General features: G+C 44.4%; 1 protein-coding gene across 1 annotated transcript in view; it reads left to right on the plus strand.

Annotated features, from left to right (window-relative positions):
• LOC117815361 (B-cell lymphoma/leukemia 11A-like) overlaps positions 1–22,921 on the plus strand; it is a 33,308-nt gene extending 10,387 nt beyond the window's left edge. Inside the window, exon 3 of the mRNA XM_034687020.1 lies at positions 19,868–22,921. Coding sequence (XP_034542911.1) covers positions 19,868–21,855 — 1,988 coding nt within the window. The 3' untranslated portion in view covers positions 21,856–22,921. The remainder of the gene's footprint in view (positions 1–19,867) is intronic.
• The last annotated feature ends 1,863 nt before the right edge of the window (positions 22,922–24,784 follow it).

Raw genomic sequence — 24,784 nt, forward strand, 5'->3', positions numbered from 1 at the left:
CGCTCTAAAACCGGCAGCCCGGTCCCCTCCTCTCTAGCAGGCAGGAGAGGATAGCATCTACTGGGCTTTCGGGGCCGCTGTGTGTGCCAGAGAGATGTGAGGACAAGTCGAGAGAAAAGGAAGAAAGGGAGTGAAAAATGGAGGAAAAAGATAAAAAAGATAGAAGTTGCGTGTGAGTGTTTGTGTGACCGTGATGTGAGTGCTGCTCCCTCTCCTATGCCTAGAGTTAGCTTGTGTTGTCACATTTGTTTGCCAGGATACTCTCCTACTCCTTTCACATCATGTACCTTGACTTTTAAATACATACATCATAATAGTTATTCAAAGCATGATGGGAAAGAGAACTGGATTAATCAGGTCTTGTTGGCCTCATGGACACTTTTCCTTCTTAAGACATGTGATTTCTGGAAATTTTGCTGGAGCATTGGTTGAGAGGAAACATGGCAAAGACAACAGAGCAGTTACTTTAGTTATTTCTGATTCAAATGAGTCTAAAAAGTGCAGCAGTGCATTAGTTTATGCCAAGTGTGCATTTAAAATGGGCATCTGTCTAGAAGTTTTAAACTAATTTAGTCAGCCTCATGTCTTTGTCGTTGGTTTCCTATTTTCCGACTTGCAGCTGTTTTAACATGGTTGCCCCCCCCACAATGAGCAAAAAGTGATGCATGGAATAGCACACCACTTAGGAAGACACCTGCCACAGAATATTTCCACACAGCAGACCTGTTCCTGTATGCCCAAAAAGGCTACCTACATAATGGAACCCATAAATGTTGCACGACCCATGTATGAAGCAGGCTTCTCTCTCTCTCTGTTGTGTACCATTCATAATCTCCTCAGTGTTTACACACAGCTCCTAGGCCTACTGTCAGTCTCTTATTCCCAGACTATTAAGCTGTTGACAGTTTGGTTAATCGTCCCGCAGTTTGACTTCAGGGGAACCGGAGAGGGGTCAGCAGAGTCCGTCTCCGAGGTGTGGAGAGTAAGTGGCCTGGGCGTGCGCTGTTCTTCGCTCTGTGGCGTGCCTTCATGTCATGAGTTTGTCTCGTTTTAACAGGGCAGAAAGGGGATTGGGGGGTTTGCTTTTGGCAGAGGAGGAGGAGGAGGAGGAGGAGGAGGAGGAGGAAGAAGAAGAGGAGGCAGAGGAGGAGGGGGGTTGTCTGTCTTTGCTCTGGTCTTGGAGGGGCCAGGAGGGGCCACTAATACAATGGGGAAATTGTCCAGCTCTGGATCAGCTATAGCAACTGGCTAGTTTGTGTTAGAAGCCTTACTTGTGAATGTCCAGCTTTTGTGTGTTCACATTCACACACATGCATTCAGATTGAGAGAGATGTAGCAGCAACAGCAGAGCCCGCTATGGCCAGAGGAGTCTTGGGCAGACAGCATGATAGATGGCTTTGTTAAAGGGTCCCTGGGTGTCCCCTGAACTTGAAGCACTCTGTTTATCTTGAATAGGAGTAGCACAGAGTGTTGGGGGGCAGTGGGCAGGAGGAGGAGGAGGAGGTGGAGGAGGAGGAGGAGGAGAAAGGGAATGATATAGCTTTCAGGGGAAGGGAGAGAAAGGGAGTGTTGGGAGGAGGGAGAGGGAGAGTGTGGGCCTGTATCTGGGCAGGCCTGGCTGGGGGTTGGGGAGGTTAAGGGGGGGTCGCGAGCAGGCATGGCTGCTGGAGAGACGGAGCAGTGTTGAGGGAAAGTGGGGGGATGGGGCGGCGCTCCTCGTAGCTGTCCATTAACAGATGAACTTGGCAGTGGTCCAGGCCTCAAAGGTCTTGGGAGACAGGCACACACACGCACACACATGGATGCACACCTCCCTGGTACCTGCCGCCTGTGGATGGAATGCCACCACGGTTCTTTTCTGTCCGGAGGCGAAAGAGGACACGTCTCCAGTTCACCTATGTCAGAACCAGTTCAGACCGGTTAGCCAGCCAGGCCGAAGGAGGCGTCGGACAGGCCCTCCTCTCTGTCTCTCTCTCCTCTCATCCTCCTCCTCTGTTTTGCCGGCTTTAGAGGAGGAAACAGAGAGAACCTCTAACCTGAGGGCACAGGACAATACAGAGGAGAGAAAAAAGAAGTGAGGGAGCGTGGGAACAAAGTGAGAGACGAATGGATCTGCTCGTAAACAGGGTGGGAAGAGGAGGGAAAAGTGTTTGGTTGTTGTTGGTGTTCTCCTCCTGATTGAAGCAACATGAGCTTAACACCAGCGCGGCTATTGTGTATTGAAAACATGACAGTAAATATGAGAGCGCTGAAAACAGGGAGGAAGAATTTGATATGGAAGATGTACACAATAGGCTGTTGTGCTGTAAGGACGAGAAACCTCCCTTTTGTGTCAGCTTTACATGCATGCATACTTCTAGATTTCATCGATCATGTACGTTAACGTGTCGGTAATGGAGATTGTGTCCATGAATGTGTTTGTGTCTCTGTTTGCTTGAAAATAGGGACGCAGCTCCTCTCCTAATTACGACTCGGATGTGTCCCTGGAGTTTTTTAGAGCAGGCTGTTCACTGTGCCACTTCAAATGCTCCGAGCTCACACACAAACCTGCCTCGAGACGGCAGATCAGAAAGCGCTGTCACATCACGAACATCTAAGGAATTCGAGGAACTGAGTGTTTGTCACTGCAGGATTGTAGAAATTCTTCATTTTAGACCTTGTTAAAGCTGCAGCTATCTAATCAGGCCATCTGAAGAGAGTGTTATATGACTGATTACAATGTGTATAGATTGAGCTGAAGGGAAAATAAATGATCGTGATCTAAAGTAACGTTCAAGGATCATTTAAAAAAGTGTAGAAAGTGTATAGATGCTGTGTGTGTGTGTGTGTGTGTGTGTGTGTGTGTGTGTGTGTGTGTGTGTGTGTGTGTGTGTGTGTGTGTGTGTGTGTGTGTGTGTTAACGGGAGAAAAGGAGTAGATTGAGTGTCAGCAGCTGAAAAGCTTTTCAGGTGTCTTTTTCCCTCTATCTTTCTTCGTATCAATCTTTTTCTCACTCTGGCTTTTCTCCGTCTTCACTCAGGGCCTGTTGGTCTTTGATTTGACAAATGGACACTCGACAAAAGACTGAAAGTTTAAATTCAGCCAAGCAGACGATTCTAATAGCATCAGACATTTTCATATTTATTTAATTCTTTGAAGTTTGAAACATCCATGAAAGAAAAATTGTAATAAATGCGTACATTTGACGTCATGTATTCACTGAATAGGGCTGGCTTTTGTAAGGTGTGAAATAACAAATGAAACTATCAAATACGTCAGATTTCAAGGCTTGTTTCGATTTATCTGATAGATATATGTAATTTATTTCGATGTATATATTTGTTAAATGAAAACATTGCAAAGAGATTTTGTTTATACTGAGCATCTTTCAAACACAGCTCTACTCACAGCCTTCAGATTAACTGGATGTCCAAACCAGCCATAATCATGTGGTTCTGGTGCGTGATGGTTATTGTCCTTGAGGGCCTCACACCCACGTATAATCCTGAATCTAACGACAGTGGTGACACATCTTGTGCCAATTGATGGAGTAAGTTTTTATGTATAAATTCATTACATGCATGCTGCAGGGCAAACATGGATAATGTATGTTTGCGTGTCTGTGGGTGCATGTGTTTATGTGCGTCTCCATGTAAATGCATGCAATCCCATTTGCATGTATTTCACACATGCTCACATTAATTTGTTATTTATAAAGAAGGTTCTTCTTTTCATCTTCTCTTTTTATATGCTCTTTTCTTCCAGCCTCCCAGCTCTTGCTTTATTTCTCAGAAACACGTTTCCTTTTCCAAATCTCTTGCGTGGCTACTTTGGAACCCAAGCCAACTAAATATCTTGCGTCTGTGTGTGTGTGTCAATGTGTGTGTGTGCGTGATGATGGCTGTTTTTATAATGCCCCCCTGGAAATTTGCATATGTATATGTGCAGATTGTATGAGAAGAGCTCTCACACTTGGAGCAGTTGGATGGGGAGGGCGAAGGGGGCCATTGCAAGGATTGTGTGTATGGTTTATGTGTGTGTGTGCTGAAGGGGGGTCGTGTTGTCGCTTTCACCCCCCCAGACAAAGCCGGCCACTACTCCCAGATGGTAGTCTGCTCTCTTCGGCCATGTGTCTGCTGTGTATGTGTGTGCGTGTGTCTGTATGTGTGTGTGTCTGTATGTGTGTTTATGGATAGAGAGATACAAAGATAGTGAAAGAAGAATTTAAAAGTGTGTGTGATGCAGGTGGAGGATGCTAATTGTGTGACACAGAGTGTTTAGGTGTGTGTATGCATCCATTTGGGTATGGAGACCCTACAGAGGTAAACATGTCAATGTAGGACCCTTTGGAGGGCTTTGCATGACTTTGCATTGAAAAGCTATGCGGTGTGGTCCACAGGGTTGTCTTTGCCTTGTTCTAAATGCATTAAAATACATAACGCAAGACAGATGAATAAAGAGAAACATAGACGGAGAAGCAGAAGAGGTGACAGCTTTAAAGACGGGCTGGTGGACAGAAAAGGGGGAAGGGAGGTAGGGGTTGAAATGAGGTGAGGATTGGTGATTCTTTGTCTGAGTGGCGATGACCTAGAGATGCCCATGGATGTCTGGCTAATGGGGTCAGCATTAAAGACCAGGCGTCAGGATTATGTTTATATCAACTGTCTGCTGGACAGTGAAACAATGAATGAGAGAGTTGTTGTTTATTGTAGAAAAAAAAGGCATGAAAGGAGTCTGACTTTCCCAGAAAGTTGTATTTCAGATTTGGGAAGTAAGAAAAAGAACTGACCTGGTATGAAAGGGTTAACAGACCCCTGTGCATACTGAGTTATTCATCTTTTGCAATGACATAATTTTACTATTTACTGTCAGATGTGAGGAGTAAACATTTACAGCTTAGGAAATAGCTCAGTGTAAAAAAAATGCAGATATTCAATATAAAATCCAGCCTGAAGGCTCTGTCTAAATCCTGGTATCTCCCTAGAGCCATGTGTTAAAACAGGCCTGCAGTCCTGTTAAGAGGGGGCTATCTATCGCTTGGACAGGCTCCAGCCTCTCTGACCTTGATGTTTGTTTTCCTTGTATCCCCAGACATAAACAAGGCGCTCGCATCCAGACACACAGACAGACAGGAAGTTATCCTCTATGATGTCTTTCTTTCTTGCATCTGGCTCCTCTGTGGACAGTGGGCAGATGTAGTGGGTCTGAGAAAGTGTGTGTATGTGTGTATGAGTACAAAGTTATGTGAACTTAAATGGTGTGAAAATTTCTCAGTGTACATTTCTCCACCCCTTCCCTCCCCTCTGGCCCTTTTCCTCTCTTCTACCTGTCAGACTGGTTCTCTCTCTCTTTCATTAAAGCAAAGCCCTTCTCCTTTTTCTTGACCAGGTAGTATTTTGTTATCAGACAAGAAACCAGACTCCCTTATGACAACCCTTTACCCTCTAGTTCAAAGTGCCAAGATAACCATTCTCTATTTATACCTTTATTGAGGCAGGCCCTTTTCTGCCAGTGAGCGGTCTGGCAGCGAACGCTTTCCATGCTGGACATGCCCTGTTCTCCCCAGGCTCTGGTACTGAGGTAGTCTGCCAAGTCGCAGGGCCAGATTGCCTGTAATAGGCCTGCCATTTCCCTCTCATCATCTGTCAGCACTCTGAATCCAACTGCAGGGTCCAAAGAGGACTACCACTCTCCAATTAAAAAGGTTAATTTGCCCGCCTCCCCCCCTTTTCAGCTCGCAATATCTTCATTAGCACCCGTTTGTGCTTCTTTGTCACTTTCCCTTTACATTTTCTGTTTCTTTTCTTCGTGTCTCCACAAGTCGCCTTTTGGAAACATTGTTGTATATGGAAAAGGTATAAATGAATGTCCATCAGCATATTTTATTTCAAGCCAGCACGTTTTTAAATTGTTCTGAGGTCTTTAACTCAAGTTTAAATCAGCATGGTCTATTTCAAACTGACTCCAAATCATCGTAACTTTGTAAGCAGACAAAATTACATTCGTCTGATTGGATAGAGTAGGACCAGTTTGTTACTTGTAGAAAGATCTGGGCTGATTCCTTCCTCTTTGAGTTGGAGTAGAATGTGTCTGCAGACCTGGAGGCCGCAGATCCAGGACTCTAAGACCCTTCTTGTTTATGACTTGCTCATTGGATCGCCATGGACCGCATTTTCAGTGTCTAATATAACTGCTTTTAGTGTCTCACTGTAACCCGAACCCTAACTGTCGCAACAAAATTAGGGACTTAGAGATGCCGTCCTCATATAGCGACCTCCAGCTCTGCAGACAAATCATTTTTTCAGATGTACAGTATTTCGAGAAAAAAAAGCCTGTCTTATATTTGGGAACAGTTTTTCTTTAAGTGAGCTGATATCATTCATTCACTCTTAGTCCCACAGTTGCTAGTGGCTCTGTTACAAAATGTATTACTCTACAAATATGGTAAACTTTCACTTCATGTAAAGTTATCAAATCTTGAAGAACATGTTCAGCAAGTCATGACAATGCAGTTTACACAGTTGACCTTACAGTAATTCGAGGAATCCTGTTAACAAGAGAATGACGAGAAAAACTTGTCTGTTGTGCAGGACTCGTAGAACTGAAACTGCTTCCTTGTATATAAGTGGTAGCCATACTTCATTGTCATTATCCTCACACACTGGCGTCAGTCTCTTGAGCCTGTAGCTGAACCTGAGAGGATGAGCTGCATGCAAGTGAGCCCTGCTCCTGTGGGATACGTACTGTATAGTCTCAAGCTTACTTCTGTCCTCTTTGTTCTGACCCATTCACACTGAGGGAGCAGAGGACTTGTGCGGACAGGAACCTCGCTGTGTATCTCCACTCTGGCCTCCCCTTGCTCCTCTCAGCTCCTTCTTCCTTCCCCCATCCCCCAAGTCCTCCTCTCTCCTTCCATCGTATTATCTGAGAGGTCGAAAGGAAAGGGGCCCCTTGCATCTCTTCCTCGTCTGTTCCTCTTCTTCTTGCCTTGAGCTATCGTAGAGGAATCAAACAGCAAAATACATCCCCTCTCTCCCCCGACCCCCACCCCTTCTTCTTCTTCTTCCCCTCAGTTTATCAGAATAAAATGTGTGTGGACGTATGGGACATGTCACTTTGTGGACTAAGAGCCTGTGTAAGCTACCCTGTACTGCTGCTTTCTGTCAGTTACTGCTGCTGTCAAAGCTGCCTGTCCATGTCAGGCTAACTCACCCAGCAGAATGTTGTGGGGCGCTTCTCTTGTGTTTACCTTTAGTTATCAAGGTCTTTAGGACAGGATATTGAGTAGGCAGTTGAGATAAAGCAGTTGTTTTGAAAGGGATATGCTGGCATGTCAAACTTTTGCTCATTTTGTATCAGCTTGTTTAATTGTGAAACGAATCCTCCTTTAATAAGTTGATAGTTTTAGATTTCTGGAAAAGCTGTTATTCTCGCTTTTGTCCAGTCGAGTGAGTCAAATATTGTTCTTACACGGAACATTTAAAACTGAGGCAGTAAGAGAAAGTATTTGTTGAAAAAAAGTTGGACCAATATGTGAGAAAAAGTGTCAGATTTTGTGTATAAGATAGATTTCAAAATGAAAGTAATTGCATGAGACATGGATTTTATTTAATCACTTGGAGAGTGAGCAAATGATGCAAATTAGCAAAGAATATAGGCTCAGTCTTACAATCACTTTACCTTAATAAATCAGCCATAGCAGCTGCGTTGTCATCTGCTGTTAAGCATAGTGGCATACTAAATGAAATTGGGGGTCACTCTTGGTAGTTTTAGTGATTAACATAAGCTAATGACTTGGAAGGATGAACAGGAGGTGGAGATAAAGAGGGAGAGAAGGAGGGGAAAAGGGGGACGTTGTGTGGCTCTCTCACCCGCCATTAAGGGCCTGCCCCTGGACTTGAAGAGCAGGCCAGTTTCCCATGCACCGGCGGCACAGGCGAGCCCTCTTTGGTTACACAAAATGTCTGCCTGTACGGCCACAGAGAGAGATATTATTAGTGTTATTTTGCCTCAGATATCTGAGAGCATGGTGCTTTAAGGCGCCCTTGTTTGAGTGGCTGACAGACTCTTGAGTTTCTGCAGCAGATTAAATGAAATTTTAGCAGCTTTTTCTTGGGGCCAGGCCATAAAACCGCACAAAGGAAGCAGCTGCCGCTAATGTAATCTAGAATGGGGTGCTGCAGTGTAAAGCTGTCCACCACTCTTTTGTTTTTCCCTTCTTCTGCTCTCCACAGCTTTTTATGCCATTCTTGACAACTACACCCCTTCTTCTTCAGATAATATCCTTGTTCTTTCACTGCCCTTAATTCCTCTTTTCATCAGCTTCCCCTCTGTGTACTGCAAAGGTGATGAAACCGGACGAGAGCAATAAAGGCAATGTGTTTTAAGAGCAAACATATCTTTTTATGCCTTTATATATCCATACAGCTGTGTCAAAGGTACAAGAGATAACTGTCTGGTTGTCTCTGAAGCTTTCTCCTCCTGGGGTTGTCTGCAGGCCTGAGCCATAGAAGCTTGACATGTATGGAATGAGCGTATAGTATCTTTACAGTTTGACCTTGTGCAAACCTACAAAGTTCAGTTCTCGGAATGCAACACAAGCAGTCCGCTGGGGTCGATGCCCCTGCAACCCCTGTGTCAGTCAAAGGTTGTCAGCCCCTCTCAAAATGACAGGGTGGATCTTGAGAACCTGACTTCATGTTGGCAGGGAGTGGAGTTACATTCCTGTCAAGGCTGTCATTGTAAAGCGACACGAGAAAGAGAGAGAGGGAGAGAGAAAGAGGGAAGGCGTGAGGGAACGAGAAAAGCTGCAGGGGCGCACAAGCATTCCCCGTAATGAAAGCTGTTTGTTAATTACATTTCTTTATTATTTGTAGTTGACATTTGCATCAGCACAGCAAATTTTTGCGTGTTGGCGATGCTTTGAGACTCCTCTGTTGGCCTCTGTAAATGAAGTTTTATAGTCTGTTAGAGAAGCAATGACACAAACATCTGGCCAATAAATCTCAGGTGGTGCTGCAGAGTGTTGCTGGAGGAACCAGCTCTACCATCCCCTGATCAGTCATTAATCCAAATTTCCGCACTTCCACACTGGATTATTTACACACTTGGTTAGCTGGTGAGCTTTGCAGCAGGGCAGGCATTACATCTGAAATCACTGCTGTACTATCAAATGCACAGGATCATAAAACACAATACAGTTCTACATGTTGCGTCAGCATACTTCTGGTACTCTGTGTGGATGTATCAGATGTTCTAATGAGAGTAAATGTGTATCTGCATGTTACCCTTGCATCTGTTGTATATGTGTTTAAGTGTGTCTTGCCACTGCCTGTTGAGGAATGTCTGAGTTCATGGACCGTGTGCAGAAACCATAGCTTAAAGGTGGACTCAGTGTGCTGCTCAACAAGTCAGTCAGTCAGTCAGTCTGCACATGCATGTGTCCTGTCCTGCAGCTGTCTGAGAATAAATCCTTCTGTCACCACAGCACACAGGCTTTCTTCACATATATCTTCTTCATCAACACTTTCCCAGGTCTAAATGCTCTTCATATAGCTCTTCTCTGGACATGTTGAACCTGGAGGGAGGAGTTTTATTGTTACAGTTTTTCTGATTTCACTTAGACTGTTTGTAATCCACTGGAGAAGTTTGTACCTGTTACTGCTGTCCTCTTCTCCGTCTTTATCTGTCTCTTATTAGCTCTTATCATTTTGCCTTAGTAAGCCTTCCTTCCTATAGAACCCTCGTAAAAAAAACATCAAGACACTTTTTTGGTGAAGCACATATGCATGCATGCATGCAACACACATGCACACTTTCACACTTACACACCAGCATCCCACATGTTTACTTAAACCTGATGACCCAATAGAAATAGCTCCAGGCCCCCCTTCTCTTTGCCACCCTCCTTTTCTGCTCCTCTGCTCCACCCTCACTCCTTCCCTCCCCAGGGTAAGTTGCTATAGCCCCCCTTATAAACACACTGATCTATAGGAGCCCTAGACCCAGACAGATTTTTGGCATGGCTGTGCAGGTAGCATTCCAGCATGGTTTGAGATCTTAGGGCCCTAGCCTCGTTAAAAGCCTGATTTATGCTTTACAGCTGGGCACAAAAGAACCTACAGGTTGGCTAACTTAATTAATATCACGCTCGCTACTGCTTGGACCTATGCATGTTGCTGACACACCTCGAGGGAGAATAAGCGGAAGGGTTCATATGCTGTATTTTTAACAGGCCAGCGACAGTGTGTGTGTATGTGTGTGTGTGTGTGTGTGTGTGTGTGTGTGTGTGTGTGTGTGTGTGTGTGTGTGTGTGTGTGTGTGTGTGTGTGTGTGTGTGCAGAGAATGTTACTGAAAGACAGCTGTGTTAAACATGATTCTAAATGAGTTTACAGAGTTTTAGGGCATCAGTGCTTTAACTGCAGATTTTAAAGACAGCTCTGTGTTAACTGTCTCGGTCCCATTGTCCACCATCTTACCCGCCTCTCTTGCATTACTATAGTGGCTGATCAGACCATATGTCTTCAATTAGAAGGCAGGAATCTAGTACGGCAAGCCTCAAAGATGAAGAACTGTGTGGAGCGTGGCCTGCTATTGCCAAGCATATGGCCCATCCATCTTACAGGCTGTTATCGATGGTAAATGTTTCATGTACTGTAGGTATTAACCGGTTGCTTCACTTTCTTCCTACCCTATGGTCATTTCTTTGGCATGTACAGTAGAGAGAGAGAGTACTCTTCTTTTTTTAATACAACTTTTACTCGTTTGATTTTTCAACAATTTATTTGGGGCAAAGCAACATGACATAAAGGTGTGTCCCTGGTAGGTATCGCGCCTTTAGTGAAGTCCCAACTGATTTATTACGAGTTCTTGCATCAGGCAGAGGAGCACTTAAGGAAACATTTGTAGGTCACTTTGGATATCTGACCGCTTCCTCTCTGTGCCATGTCTCTTCTTGCTTCTATCAAGATGTCCTGAAGGGGTTGAATTAGGGCTGAACAGGAGGCCATTTTGCAATTTTAATCAGGATTTGGAAAGTGTTTGGGTGGAGAAGTGGCCCAGCACTGTTTTCTCCTCCATGAATTAGTAATGAAGCAGGGAACAGAGGGTTGGATGCGTGGATGGTTGTGGGTTGGGGCACTGAGGTCTCGCTGTGAGTGGCCGTGTCCTTATTACGGGATCAGGGAACTGTAAGTTAGAGACTTTAGAAGTTAGGACATTGCAATGAATTTAACAGGGTAAAATGAGGATGTGTGGTGCAGCGCCAGCTTTAAAGAGAGGCACTGAACTTGTGATAGAATCTGTTTTGTGTCCAGACTTCAGCTCTGCGGTCAGCATTTGTTCATGATTATCTCCCTTGACTTCCAGCTTCTGTGTTTCTATGAAAAATGAATTTGCAGACTACATCTGACCCTGAGATACCCCTCGATCTAAAGAGTCTGGCTATTGATGCTTCCTTAACCACTCCACCACTGTGTGCACAGTCACACACAGCAGATGGGACGCGTGTTAAACCCTCAGCCTCCACAGCTCCAGGCCACGGGACACTCCAACACACTGGCCCTCTTGTTTTAAAGTGCCATGTCCCTCCACAATGCCTCGAGGCTCCTATGCATAACGAGCTGCTATGGTTGGCCCAAGCTCACATGCCCTGGTCCTTTCACCCTGAGGTGGTAGGACAGGGTGAAAAATAACTGCATTTTTCAAACAGGCCTTGTTCACTTGTGTCTAAAGGATGGCCCATGCTTGAGAGATCCTGAGGGCTTCTGCAAGTATCTTCAAGTACAAAAAACCAAGGTAGACCTTAGCGGTAACTTTGTGATTCTTAACAGTCCCCTTCTTTCACTTAAGAACCAAAGCAAGGAAATGTGGTATCTAACAGATAATATAAGTGCATGTGGAACTTCAAATCGCCTTTGGAGCCACCACTCAGAGATCAAGATTATATCTTTCAAACATCTAGTTTTGACCCCTCTAGTGTTCCTTTTGCCTGTTCCATGTGCTGCATTTTTACTGAAAGTACTTTTGAAGTAAGGGAAGACTTTGGCAGAGGTTTAAGAGTAAAAAGACCCTTGCACACTGGACCCATGGAAGGATTTTGAGATCTGCCTGGGTCCTAATCATGGCGATTGAAGGTTTATCCTTGAGTAGGCGGTCTTAGGCCAAAGGTGGTGCCCCTTTGTGCTTAAGAAAAAAGGTTCATAGAAAATCTTTGTATATGTGTGTGTATGTGCGAGAGAGAGTGTGTTATAGACCAAGGGTAGAGAATTTAAAAGGTGTGCACAATTGTAAAAGGAAGCCTCGCTTTAACCTCTCTCAGCGCTGTCATCAGAGCGTGTTCAGGAAATAGCGTGATGGAAGGAGGAGGAACAAAGGAGCATGCAGGCTGCATGAGGGACCGAGAGCAAGAAGAAGAGGGAATGACTCTATCCTCCAGACAGGCTGAAGTGTTTGCACAGACAGACTTAGTGTGTGCATGTGTGAGTGTGTGTGAAAGAGAGAGAAAGAAAGAAAGAAAGAGAGAGGGTGAGTTTCTGTGTGTCCGAACTGTCTTCGACTCAAAGATACTCTGACTGCAGGTTTCTGCCTGTAGATCAGACAAGTCCCTCAACTCCAACTGCCCAGTTTGAACCTCAGCTTTTCTCTCTCTCTCGCTCTTTCTCTCTCCCATCCTTTATATCGCTCTATCTTGCTCCTTTCTTCTTCAACACAATCACTCATTCAACATAGTTGGCTCACAAGTGCCACCTAACCTCTGTTTCTTCTGCCTTTACTGTTGTTCTACCCTACTTTGGATGATTTGTGTGGCAGTCTGCTATTTCTTTTGCATTATTTATTGCTATTTGTGTATTCATGCTCTACCCATGCATGTACATTTTAAGCACTTCTGCTTATATATTCTTTATGGGGATAAGTTAAGAACAAAAAGGCACCCGTTCTTGTTCTTTTGTATTCACTGAATGTTTGTTTACAGTGGAAAAAAACACACAATAAGACCACTGTTTTTACCACACACATCAGGTCTTTGTGTGTTGGTCTGGTGAGAGATGTCTGTTATGGAGATGTCAGTTGTGCTCCTGAAGGTATATTGAAGGTTTTGGGGAATTTGTAGAATTTTTGTTAGTCACAAAAATGCAGTTATAATTTTGTGGTAATCCTCAAAGTCGTTTCTTCGTGGAGTTTGAATATCATTGTTGTAATTGTCCCTTTGCTTTGATTTGGGACTCCACTACACTATAATGTTGTTCTTAGTGATATTGCAACAGCAGCTGACATGGTGCTGTCTCCTTTATTCATCTGTAGTTCAGATAAATTTCAGATGTTTGAGAGTTATAGAGAGATATGATTTCAGTGTTGTCACTTGAAATCTGTCCAGCCTCTCCCCATGCAGTGTTCGTGCTGTCCTGTCCAGCTTGCTTCATGTCTGCGATGACTGAAAAGGGAGAAAGCTGGGAGGTCAGATACAGGGCCCTGTATGCTCCGGTGAAGCCGAATAGCGTCCTGGCAAATGGTATGCAAGCTCATAACGCGCTCCACTCGTCCAATAGCCAGAGACGAAACAGTTTTGACAGTGTCGAATGCCCTGCCCCGGGGGCCTTATCATCCTCTGCTGCTTGCCTGCCTGCCTGCATCCCTCCCCTGTTTCTCTTCTCCTGATGCTATCTATCTGGAGATTTATGCAGAAATGTGCAGCTAGTCGACCTCCCTGGTCCCCCTCCATCCTTTCTGCAGGGACGCCGGCCTGTCACAGGCTGAGCTATGCAGAGATAGTGACGTTCAGGCTGCTGGACTCATGTGTTGCAGAGGCTTTCTTGTCTGTGCACTTCAAACAGGGATGATGCTTGTAAGGAGAGACAGCAGGCGATCTCTTATGAATGTTGCAGCCTGTCTCAGAAAGTAAAGAAAGCTATAAATGTCCGTGCTATTGTGTTCCCCTAAGTTCTGTTTTACTGTTCTGTTTCTTCATTAGCCTATTTCCTTCTTTTCTCCTCCTCCTCAGCTGCAGATTATTGAGACGTATCTTTTCTTTGACAGAATACTTTTCACATTTCCCCTCTGAAGTGCTCAGAGACTCCTGGCCCATCTGGGATATTGCCCGAGTCCAAAAATACTCCTGCTTGATTAAGTCTTCTTATGTACCTGGATATGTGTGCTTAAACTGACACTGGCAGTTTGCAGTATCTTTGATTCCACTCCTTTATTTAATACCTTCTCCATTGAGCGTCAGCTTTTGTTGACGGAGGTTTGATCCTGTGAAGCGGATCCCAACTCAATAAATAATCTCTGCGGATGCTTACATAAGCTATGGTCCATTTAATTAGACTGGTTAAGCTTAGAAGCCCAGAGGTCTTTTCACTGTACCATTAGAGCAGGGATGAGAAACAACAGCATGCAGCCTCCCACCACCACTGGTAAGCAGAGAGCAAATAATGATCTGCATCAGAGACACGGCTGGCCCGGCCTATTATAAGGTCTGCCGGACCAAACCGCACCCAAGCACGAAGCTGTCCAGCTGGGCTTAGTCGGAGTGGATGAATAGATGGCGAGATGGAGGGATAGAGAGATGGATAGACCGACGGACGGGTGGGTAGACGGTCAGTTCAAACACAGTTCAACCGAGAAAAGATCAAAGGGAGTAAGGTTACACAGGGAAACAGACAGTGTAGAGCGATGCTAATTTTGAAATGATTGTAGCCACTGTGTTACATACTAATGTCCACTCATACACACACACACACACACACACACACACACAGGCATGCCTGCACAGACACACTCGTGGTCATTCTCGTTAGCAGTGCTCGCCAAATTAGAAACGCTCATGCATGCAAAAGCACATGCATATAAAAACACACACTGACTTCCCCGGCACGTACACACACACACACATATAAACACACACATTTGTCTATTGTGTATGGTTCATGCATTCATCAGGCCCTGTGTGGGTGCCATCTGTCCATAATGGTTTCTCAGTGGCTCAGACGCCTCAGTTCCACTGTTGCTCTTATCATCTTTCAGGAGAAGGAGACGGGGAGAGGAAAGCTAAGAAGTGTGAAAGTCTGATTGGAGACAAAGCCACAGCCAGCAGATTACTTTATACTGGGCACAGAACCCTAAAGACCACCATGCATCTCTATCAGGAGATCTCCCCCCTCACCCCACCCCTCTTTGTATGTGCATGCCAGCTCAGACTTTCTTGTCCCAGTCCACCTCTCTGTCCGTCCTAGCTCCCAGTTCTCTCTTTTTCTCTATACCTCTAACTACATCTTCACACTTTTCACTGTTTGTGTGATGTGCGTCGTGCTTAGTGGTCAATTTCTCCCACTTGTGTGATGTTTGACTTTAACACCAGCCGGTTCTTCAGGCCCACACCAGGCTAGTTAAAGGCTGGGGTTTGAGCCTGCTCTTTTCCCTGGCCGGCTCTCTGTTTAGTAAACCGTATTTCCTGCATCCGGCTTTGTCTCAGGAACAAGTGTTGGTCAAACAAGCCTTTTGTCTGTGGCCAGTGGCTCAGCGCACCACAACCAGTTTGGCCCGGGACAAAGAAGTGAGTGTATGGGTCTGGTTGTGTGTGGTTGCGGCCGAGAAATGCAGACAAACAGAGAAAAAGTGAGAGCGGAAGGTCAAAGCCAGCCAGCTGCTCTACTTTGTATATTTAAACTTATAGAGATGGAGGTAACGGCTGATATGACAACTGTAGTTGATAATCTGTGAAGGACACAGTTCTCATGTAAATAAAGCCCCTCACAAATAATTCTTTCCTTTCCCCACTCAGCCCTAAAGTCAAGTCAAAGTCACGAACAACAGAGTGCATTTAGAAAATGCAGAAGAAGAGCTCTAATGGGGGCCTTAATACCCCCTCTTCTTCCCCACCCTTTTCCTCCACCCATCCTCTCCTGATTCACCCTTCACCCCTGTCCAATCCCTGACTGTGAATACCCTAATGACATAAACAGAGTAGTAATCACATTAACGCCAGTTACGGCTCAGGCACTCTTAAGAGGCACTGTATTGACAACCTTCTGTCTTCCCAAGGCACTCACTCCAACACCTATAAACACTTATGAATATTGGCAAAGACCTTCTATTAGCATAATCACTTTTCAGGTGTGTGAGTGCTCCTGAGCTCAGGCGACTGATAACTTTGGGAAATGGGGGTGACATGCTGCGTCCCCCTGTGTCTCCCCTCTCTGTGCCTTCCTCTTCCTCCTTCTCCTTTTGGAAGCCCTGTGTGCTAATCCTGTTAGCTCGTTCTTCCATTAGCTAAATGACCAATATCAGAGAGAGCTGCGTGGTCACAGCACTGAGGCCTGAGCCCACAACGAGGCTCGGTCAAGGACAAAACTCAAAAACATGGAGGCCAAGCCAAGTCTGCTAACTCTTGGATTGATGGCTGGAAAGTTTTGAGAGAGAAGGTAGAGTGGAGAGATGGTAGGATTGATTGAGAGATGAAAAGAGGAAGATATATGAGATGATAGACTTCTCATTTTATCTTAGGAAAGGAGTAAATTCCCAACTTCAGGTCCTTTTAGCTACAGAAGTTGAACGGCAAACTCTCTGTACAAAGGTAGCCAGTCAGTTATCAAAAATGTAGCTTCACCTTGAAGTACCTCAAGATTTTCCCCATCGGTTGCTGATTGGTATAGAGGAGGCAAAATGATAAACAGTGTCAACTTTACACAACCTGGATCACAGTACCTGATAACAGTATTTGAGCTCCTAACCCTTGGCCCTGTGTCAGAGGAAAACGTGGATGCCTCAGTGTCTTTGTGTTGTTGTTTGTGTTTGTGGCCTTTTTTTGTGTTTTGGATATTACAGTGATGGGGCATGAGGAGGGGGGTGTAGTGACTGTGCGTGTGTGTGGTGATTGAAGGACACTGTGTTCGTGTAAGACTGGCTCTGGGGGTTGGGGCACTGAACAATAGGGCAATCTGCATGAGCAAAGAGTACATGATGCCTCGGCCTCATAGACTGTGTGTGTTTTGCTTTGTCTGGTCAGCCCTGTTGTCTGGGACGAAGCTGTGAATGTGGTGTCAGCAGCTGCAGGCTGCCGTATCTCCTGTTCAAGATGCCATAAGTTCCCCGCTGCCCTTGCATCAGTTGGCCTTGTACTTTTTGCATGATCCCGGGATCATATTCTCTATTTGATAGCAGTGTCCGTAAGACACCATAATAGCCTCCTTCTGCTTTGTGTTGCAATGTGCTGAAACTGCTTTGAAGGAGCTGTTAACCCCCTTCTCTTCCTCTGTGCTTGGCCTCTTAAGTTCTTTATATTTCTCAATTTTCATGATTATCTTTCTTTTACTTTTCCGCCCTTGATCCCCCTGCCCTCTCTCACTTCTCCTATGTGCTCTCTGCTTTCTTTCCCCCAAAGTCCCCTCTTTCAGCTCCTGCCATGAAATGGCAGCTAAGGGGTTGTCAGTGTGGTTTCTCCTCTCTGCTGATCCTATTTCAAAGGGACCTGGAGATCCAGCATTAGCCTGTGCAGCTCTCCTGCTGCAGTGCTAACTCTCCACAGACGTAGAGTTAATGGAAGGAAAGAAACAGACGGAGAGAGTGAGAGGGAGCTCTTCTTTATTCCATTAGAGGACATACTCGTTTATAGGATCGTCCTTCCTCCCTTGCACAGTTCTTGGCTCTTCTTACCAGCAAAAGAAAGGAAAAACCCTTCATGCCACTAAAGGCCTTGTCAGAATGTGTTTTTCTTCTTTCTTCTAGTGACTGTCCTTCAGTCCCTTTGAGGACAGCTATTAAGGACAATAGTTGGCTTATTTGTATATCTCCTATGCATGTGCTGTGAATCTTGATGTGCGTTGGTGTGGCTCTTCAGTTCCCATCAATGTGTCCACTGGCTGCATGGGAATAATAACTATTGTCACTGTGTGCAGTGTATGGTTTCTCCATCGATGGGTTTTTGATTGCAAAGCAAAAGACATAACGTTTTTGCTCTATGAGGAAGTGAATTAACTACCAGCTTTAAAGTGCGTTGTTGTGGCTTTTGTGTACTTAAAATTGTCTGGGTTGTCATTCAGTGTGTCCTCTTCATGGCACACTTGTCTCTCTGCTTCACAACCTTCACTTTTTCCTGCATTCTTCGTTCAATTCCATGATCTCTCAGTGCTTTCTTTCCTCTGACAGACACGGCTGTGTCTCTGGGGAAGGGAATCCTTACTAGCCAGTCTCTCCCCTCCCTCTCTTGTCCCTTAAAATCACAGAAAATTTAATCCATTATCCTCTTTGTGCATATGCAGTCTTTGCTCACACATTAAAACAGGGACGAGGAAGTGTGTATGAGCTGCATTTCAAAGCAAAGTGAATAGAAGAGCCGAGGTTATTGCAACTGTTTTACGAGAGGCTTTCTATTTAAACCCATTAAACACACACATAATCAGAAAACATACATACACCCTAAGCCAGCGTAATGGGCACATTTTATATGTGCTTATAAGAGAGGAAGCAAAAAACGTGTATAGGCAAATGGCTTTTTTATGATGGAAAAATTCCATAGTGGGTCAAAGCCCCTTGCAGGTGGCAGCAATTAACTGTAATTCTTGCAGATTGTAATGATCCATAATTTACCAGTATACCCCCCTTCCAACTCTTTTCAGTCAAGAGAAAAAGGTTTGCATGGAGGTTTGATTGGGTGCACATTTATGCCGTGTTCTGCTCTTTAAGTGAGGTTGTTCAGAGGGGGCTGTGGTGGACACATGAGATAGAAAGTAGAGCCTCAAAACATCCAAGTGTTCCATCCATTGCTTATACACGTACACACACACTCACACACACATACACACACACATTCTCTTCCCCTGCCTTGTTCTCCCTCTTTAACACAGTATGGCCATGGTTATGGGTTCAGTGTCTGCAAATGACTTCAGAAAAATACCCTCCAGTGAAAAAAGAAAAAAGAAGAAGAAAGGATAAGAAAGCTGAAAGATGAAAGAGAGAGCACATTTGCAAGTAGCGGATGCTTCTTATTTTGCATATCTCTCACTTCTGCTTTCCCTTTCTTCTCCTTTTCTTTTCACCTGAGAGGATTTAAATAAATCCATAAAGCATGAAATATCAGAAATAGAAAAGTAATGCATGAAATGCATTTTCATAGGAGCCTCCCCACCCACACACACACAAACACAAGTTCCCCCTTTGCTTCTTTAAACTGTGAATGTGTGTTTTTTTGTGATAAACGCTGGTAGTATTTATTAACATGTGACCTCTTATTTGTTTTCAGCATTAATATGCAGCATCAGATACATGTCCCACTTTAGCCTAGGGAATTCTGTAAACAGGGTATTGAAGGGGGGATGAATGTGTTTAACGAGATTAGCCGTGCATTGTCAGGCAAATCTCCGGTCAGTGTGCAAGTGCTATTGAAAGTCAATTATTGTTTCAAATATTCCAGTGCCTTCTCAACTGTGTAAATTGTGTATTTGCTGCCTGAGTAATCTCTCATTATTGTTTTATTTATTCCTTTGTCAAGTGTCATCCCAATGGAATCAAATACTGTTTTTCAATAAAATCATTAAAGGAAAGCCACATTTTTGAATATTTTGCACAGTGGCAAATTATATTTTGTTTAAAAAATTCAAAATGAATTGTGCAGCTTTTTCACAATCAGTTGTGCTCAAAGATCACATAATTTAAAAAGGAGAAGACATTGTCTTCACAAATTCATTTAAATACAGTTTGTTGCACCATTTTAGATGCTTCAGTTCTGTATCTAGTCAGTCAGTTTAGACAGCAACGGTTATTTGAACTAATGTGGTAATATTTCTTTGAATACTTAGAAAAGGAGGAAATGAGCAAAATACTAAACTTGTACTCTATAATAATATTTAAACAGGTCAATTAAATGTTTCCCTCTTTGTGTTTCCTTTCTCTCAGATAAAGATGAGCCCAGCAGCTACACCTGCACCACCTGTAAGCAGCCTTTCACCAGTGCCTGGTTCCTGCTCCAGCATGCCCAGAACACCCACGGTTTCCGCATCTATCTGGAAAGTGAACCTGGCAGCCCCCTCACCCCTCGCGTGGCTGCAGCTCCTGGGATGGGTGGTGACTGTGCCTCCCAGCCTCCTCTCCATGCTGTCCACCTAGCTGATGGCAGTCCTTACAGCCTCCTGAGGATGCCGGGCTCCGGTTCTGGTCGGGATTCAGCATCCACGCCTCGTGAGGGTCGCTACCCCCGAACCCCACCGCTGTTCAGCCCGCCACCACGACACCACCTCAGCCCTGATGACCTGGCACTGGCAACCCACCATCCTAGCGCCTTTGACAGGGTGATGAGGCTCAACTCAGTGCCACTAGAAGCCCCTCCCAGCATGGACTTTTCTAGGCGTCTACGTGAGCTGGCTGGAAATGCAACTGGGGCTTCCCCGCCTCTCTCCCCTAACAGGCCCAGCCCTATGCAACGGCTGCTGCAGCCATTTCAGCCAGGTTCTAAGCCTCCATTTTCAGCTACACCTCCCCTCTCCACTTCTCAGTCACCTTCTGGTGCACGATCCACCCCCAATCCTGTGTCCAATACGGTACAACCGAGCACTCCTCTCAAGGCAAAGTCTTGTGAGTTCTGCGGGAAGACTTTCAAGTTCCAGAGCAACCTAATAGTTCATCGGCGTAGCCACACTGGGGAAAAGCCATTTAAGTGTCACCTCTGTAACCATGCCTGCACCCAAGCCAGCAAACTGAAGCGACACATGAAGACACACTGTCAGAGCAAGTCTTCTGTGGTGAATGCCAAGTCAGACGATGGCCTTTCCACTGCAAGCTCCCCCGAACCTGGTACAAGTGATCTGATAGGCAGCGCCACAGACGCTCTAAAGTCAGTGGTGGCCAAGTTCAAGAGTGAAAACAATGGCATATTGTCTGAAAATGGAGAAGAAGAGGAGGAAGAAGAGGAGGAGGAGGAAGAGGAGGAAGAAGAGGAGGAGGAGGAAGAAGAGGAGGAGGAAGAGGGGGAGGAGGAGGAGGAGGAAATGGACAGCAAGACTGAAGTGGAAGAAGCAGAGGGAAAAAATGACTATCGTTTTAGCCTTCGATTGGAAGGGGCTCGCCACCACCAGAACAGCGATGCACTGCACCCGCGTCACCGAAGCTTGTCCCGGGACCAGGGTGACGAAGAATCAGGCATGGACCCAGACCTAGCAGTTGACGGAACCACTAAAAACGTCAACGGCATAGGACCTCTATCATCTGACAGACTGTCAAGGAAGCTGCTGGACGGAGGAGAAAGCCCTGTCTCTCTCAGTCCCCTGTCCAAGCGTATAAAGGTGGAGAATGACATCGACCCCCCCATGGCCACCATCCCAAACACAGAGAACGTTTACTCCCAGTGGCTTGCTGGTTATGCTGCCTCACGACAACTCAAGGACCCCTTCATCAGCTTCACAGGTGGGGACTCCAGACAATCGCCCTTTGCCTCCTCATCTGAGCACTCTTCAGAAAATGGCAGCTTGCGCTTCTCCACCCCGCCAGGCGAGCTGGATGGGGAACGGGCTGCCTCAGGACGCAGTGGAACCGGCAGCGGGGCTAGCACTCCCCATGGCGGCAGCGGCAACGGCAGGCCGAGCTCTAAAGAGAGTCGACGCAGTGACACTTGTGAGTATTGCGGCAAGGTGTTCAAGAACTGCAGCAACTTGACAGTGCACAGACGCAGCCACACTGGGGAGCGACCCTATAAGTGTGAGCTGTGCAGCTATGCGTGCGCCCAGAGCTCAAAGCTCACCCGCCACATGAAGACCCATGGACAGATGGGTAAGGACGTGTATAAATGTGAAATCTGCCACATGCCTTTCAGTGTATACAGCACTCTGGAGAAACACATGAAGAAGTGGCACAGTGACCGCCCTCTGGCTAATGACATTAAGACTGAGTAGTCAAAGAGCAGCATGCTGGCAGCTCTCTCTCAGCTCCCCCGGCTAAAAAGTGACCCTGGTTAACTAGCCACTAAGTGAGGGGACAGGACAACAGGGTTAGACACCAGTACATGGTACAGCCCTGTTATCACCCCTGACTGGAAAAGCTGAATGCATGATCCATCATTGGGGCAATATATTGCATCAACCGCAAAACTTTTTGAGCCTTTCTATTGTGCAATAATTTACACGTTTTGTATTTTTTTGTAACTGGACAGCATGCTTGGTTTGTTTTGGCTACATAGCGAAAAAATGTCCTTGGCTGGTTGGTTTGGTTGTACATGTGTTGCTGTTGATACTAAGAATTCTTCAACATAAAAAAGTTAGATATGAGATTCCATGCTGCATACAGTACATACTGTTTTACATATCATGTACAGCTTTGTGTTCAAACAAAGTGGACAGTGTCATAATATCAAAACATCAAGACAAGCAGGGTCACACTTAAAAAAAGATCTTTGTGAAAGATTTTCCATGCAAGATTGAGATAAGAGTTATTATATATATGTATATGAAAATTTGGCTGCCTATGAAATGCTAGGCACGAGCGCCATTGAATATTCCTTCGACAAACAGCAATGAAATTAACAATATGGTGTGTAATGACAACATGAGTGCCTTGGATATTTTACCTGCATTAGTTAATCCTCCTTCTTACTATAAGCTCGGAGATTCAGCTGTACAATTTACAGGACAATTTTGTGCACATGTGGAACAAGCAGGTCCTTGCATCAAGCACCTGTACGACCCTGTTGTTTTGTGACTTAGCAGAGCGTAAGGAACCAGCTGAAAGAAAAACAGAAAAAAGAGTATGTGTACCTCTGGTAAATCATTTATCTGCCTGACTCATGTATATTATTATTCTTCAGATTATGATTCTGTTTACTGGCATGCCACATGCTAAAAAGGAGTAGAAGTTTGGTGTGTAGACTTTTGGTTTTGGTGTTTATGTTTCCTGGTACATGTGTACTTTACTGAGAGGGTTGTCTGACGAGTTGTTTTAACCAACGTAAAGCTCTTAATTTTCCAGAGTGTTTATTTTCTTTGAAAATTAAAAGTTTGCAGGTTTCTTTGTAAGTAGCACAGAATTATGTTTCTTCAGTGTCAGCAGGCAGGCAGTGTAGCCAGCAGCCATTTGAAGACCAGAGAGTGGATTTTTAGTTCTTCTAAGTCAGACAGATTTTGGGTGGTGGGGGGTTTGGGTGGCTGTCTGAGGGTTAGGGTGGGTGAGGTTCAGGGTAGCGGGTGGGGAGTGGGTTAACCAGGTGTCTCTACAATTCAAATGTTTATGTCCTTATAGCGCTTAATCTCTTAACTGCTTTAGATCTTAGTAAGCATTAAGTAATCTGAACCCTTTTCTTTCACTTACATTGGAAACGATCTTCAAATGAGATCAAAATCAGAAGTCAAGATTATGTTAGAAATTTCTTCAACAAATTTCCCCTTCCCCACAAACCTTTTAGAGTCCAATTTTTCCACCTGTAATGTTCTTTTCTGTTAACACACTAGAACCCATTATGGTAGTTTGTTTTTATCTCCATCCCCGTCTCGTTAATATAGCACTTGTCACTCTGCCTTGGATTCTGTATCTGTCTCTCTAATCGGAGGTACAGTCGGTTGAGTATAAAATGAGAACCGGATTTCAGGTCCGGGACTACTTACGTGCACTGTTCAATTTTCCCAGTTTACAGTTGGACACTCAAGGGAAAACTTGCTCTTATGCTGACAGATTGGTGTGGTGTCAATGCTTTGCATTAAAAAGGAAAAAAAAAAGAAAAAAAAAAGAAAAACTAGAATTTTCTGCCAGCCATGTCTCCTCTTTAGAGCTCAACATCAGTTCGGCTCTCTGGGGTATCAATGCAGGAACCGCCATAGAAATATCCTGCCTCATAAATATACTACTCACTACAGAAAGATAAAATTGTACAAATTTGATTTTCAAACTTAAGTAAACTGTGTTGAGTAACACTTAAGTATCCTTAGGGGAGAACATTATTTAAATTTTGTTTCATTTTGTTTATTTTTTATTGTTTCTCTTTCCGTCTTGGTGACATCTGGGACTTGATCACTATGTAATGAATTGTAATGAACATGTTTCTCATCTTTTTTGCCTTTACTATACACAAGTCTTCAGGTTGAACAAAAAGTTTGCATTGGGGAGAGATTTATGATATATGAATATATAAAGAGAACTTAAAACACATAGGAAAATGCACATACATGTAAGTTCCTATGTTCAAAACACATTTATGGTCTACTTTTTTCCTGTATTTAGAATGGTATTTGAAATTAATGTTCACTTAGTGTAGGCACTTATAGTATTTATGTTGAAGCCTGTATTTTTAACTGTTTTGCCTGTACTCTTTAAAGGTTTCAATGTACCCTTTTTTTCTGTAGTGAAAAAAATCCCAACAAGCTGCCACCGTATATTTTCTTAATTTGGCAGGATAATATAGTGTGAATAATTTGTATGCTTGAAAATAAGTATGTTTTTGAAAAGAAAATGTCGTGGTGTTCCCCATGGGTGAGAGGTCATGTGATGGCCTTTTCAGGCAGTCCCGCTGGTGTGGCCACATTGAGGTAAAAACAGGTGGTTGTACATATCTTTTTAGTTTGTTTTGTATATTTTTCTCTCCTGCCATTTTATATGCAGTAATACAAGCTATTGTTGGGTTTTTTCGGTAGCCAACTTTTTACTGTCCTTGAACATGTACCACCTGATAACATTCCAGCCGTTTTTTAAAGAGACCTTTTGTCATATGCAATCAATCCAACATCAATCTGAAAAAGCATTTCTTTGCTGCAGTTTTTTCTGTATCTTTTGTTACTTCAAATTAATTTCCTGTTTTTCCATTGCCAAAAAAACCATGGTGCTTTATAATTTAAATAT

The sequence above is a fragment of the Notolabrus celidotus genome, chromosome 7 (genome assembly GCF_009762535.1).
Source record: "Notolabrus celidotus isolate fNotCel1 chromosome 7, fNotCel1.pri, whole genome shotgun sequence".
Lineage (NCBI taxonomy): Eukaryota > Metazoa > Chordata > Actinopteri > Labriformes > Labridae > Notolabrus > Notolabrus celidotus.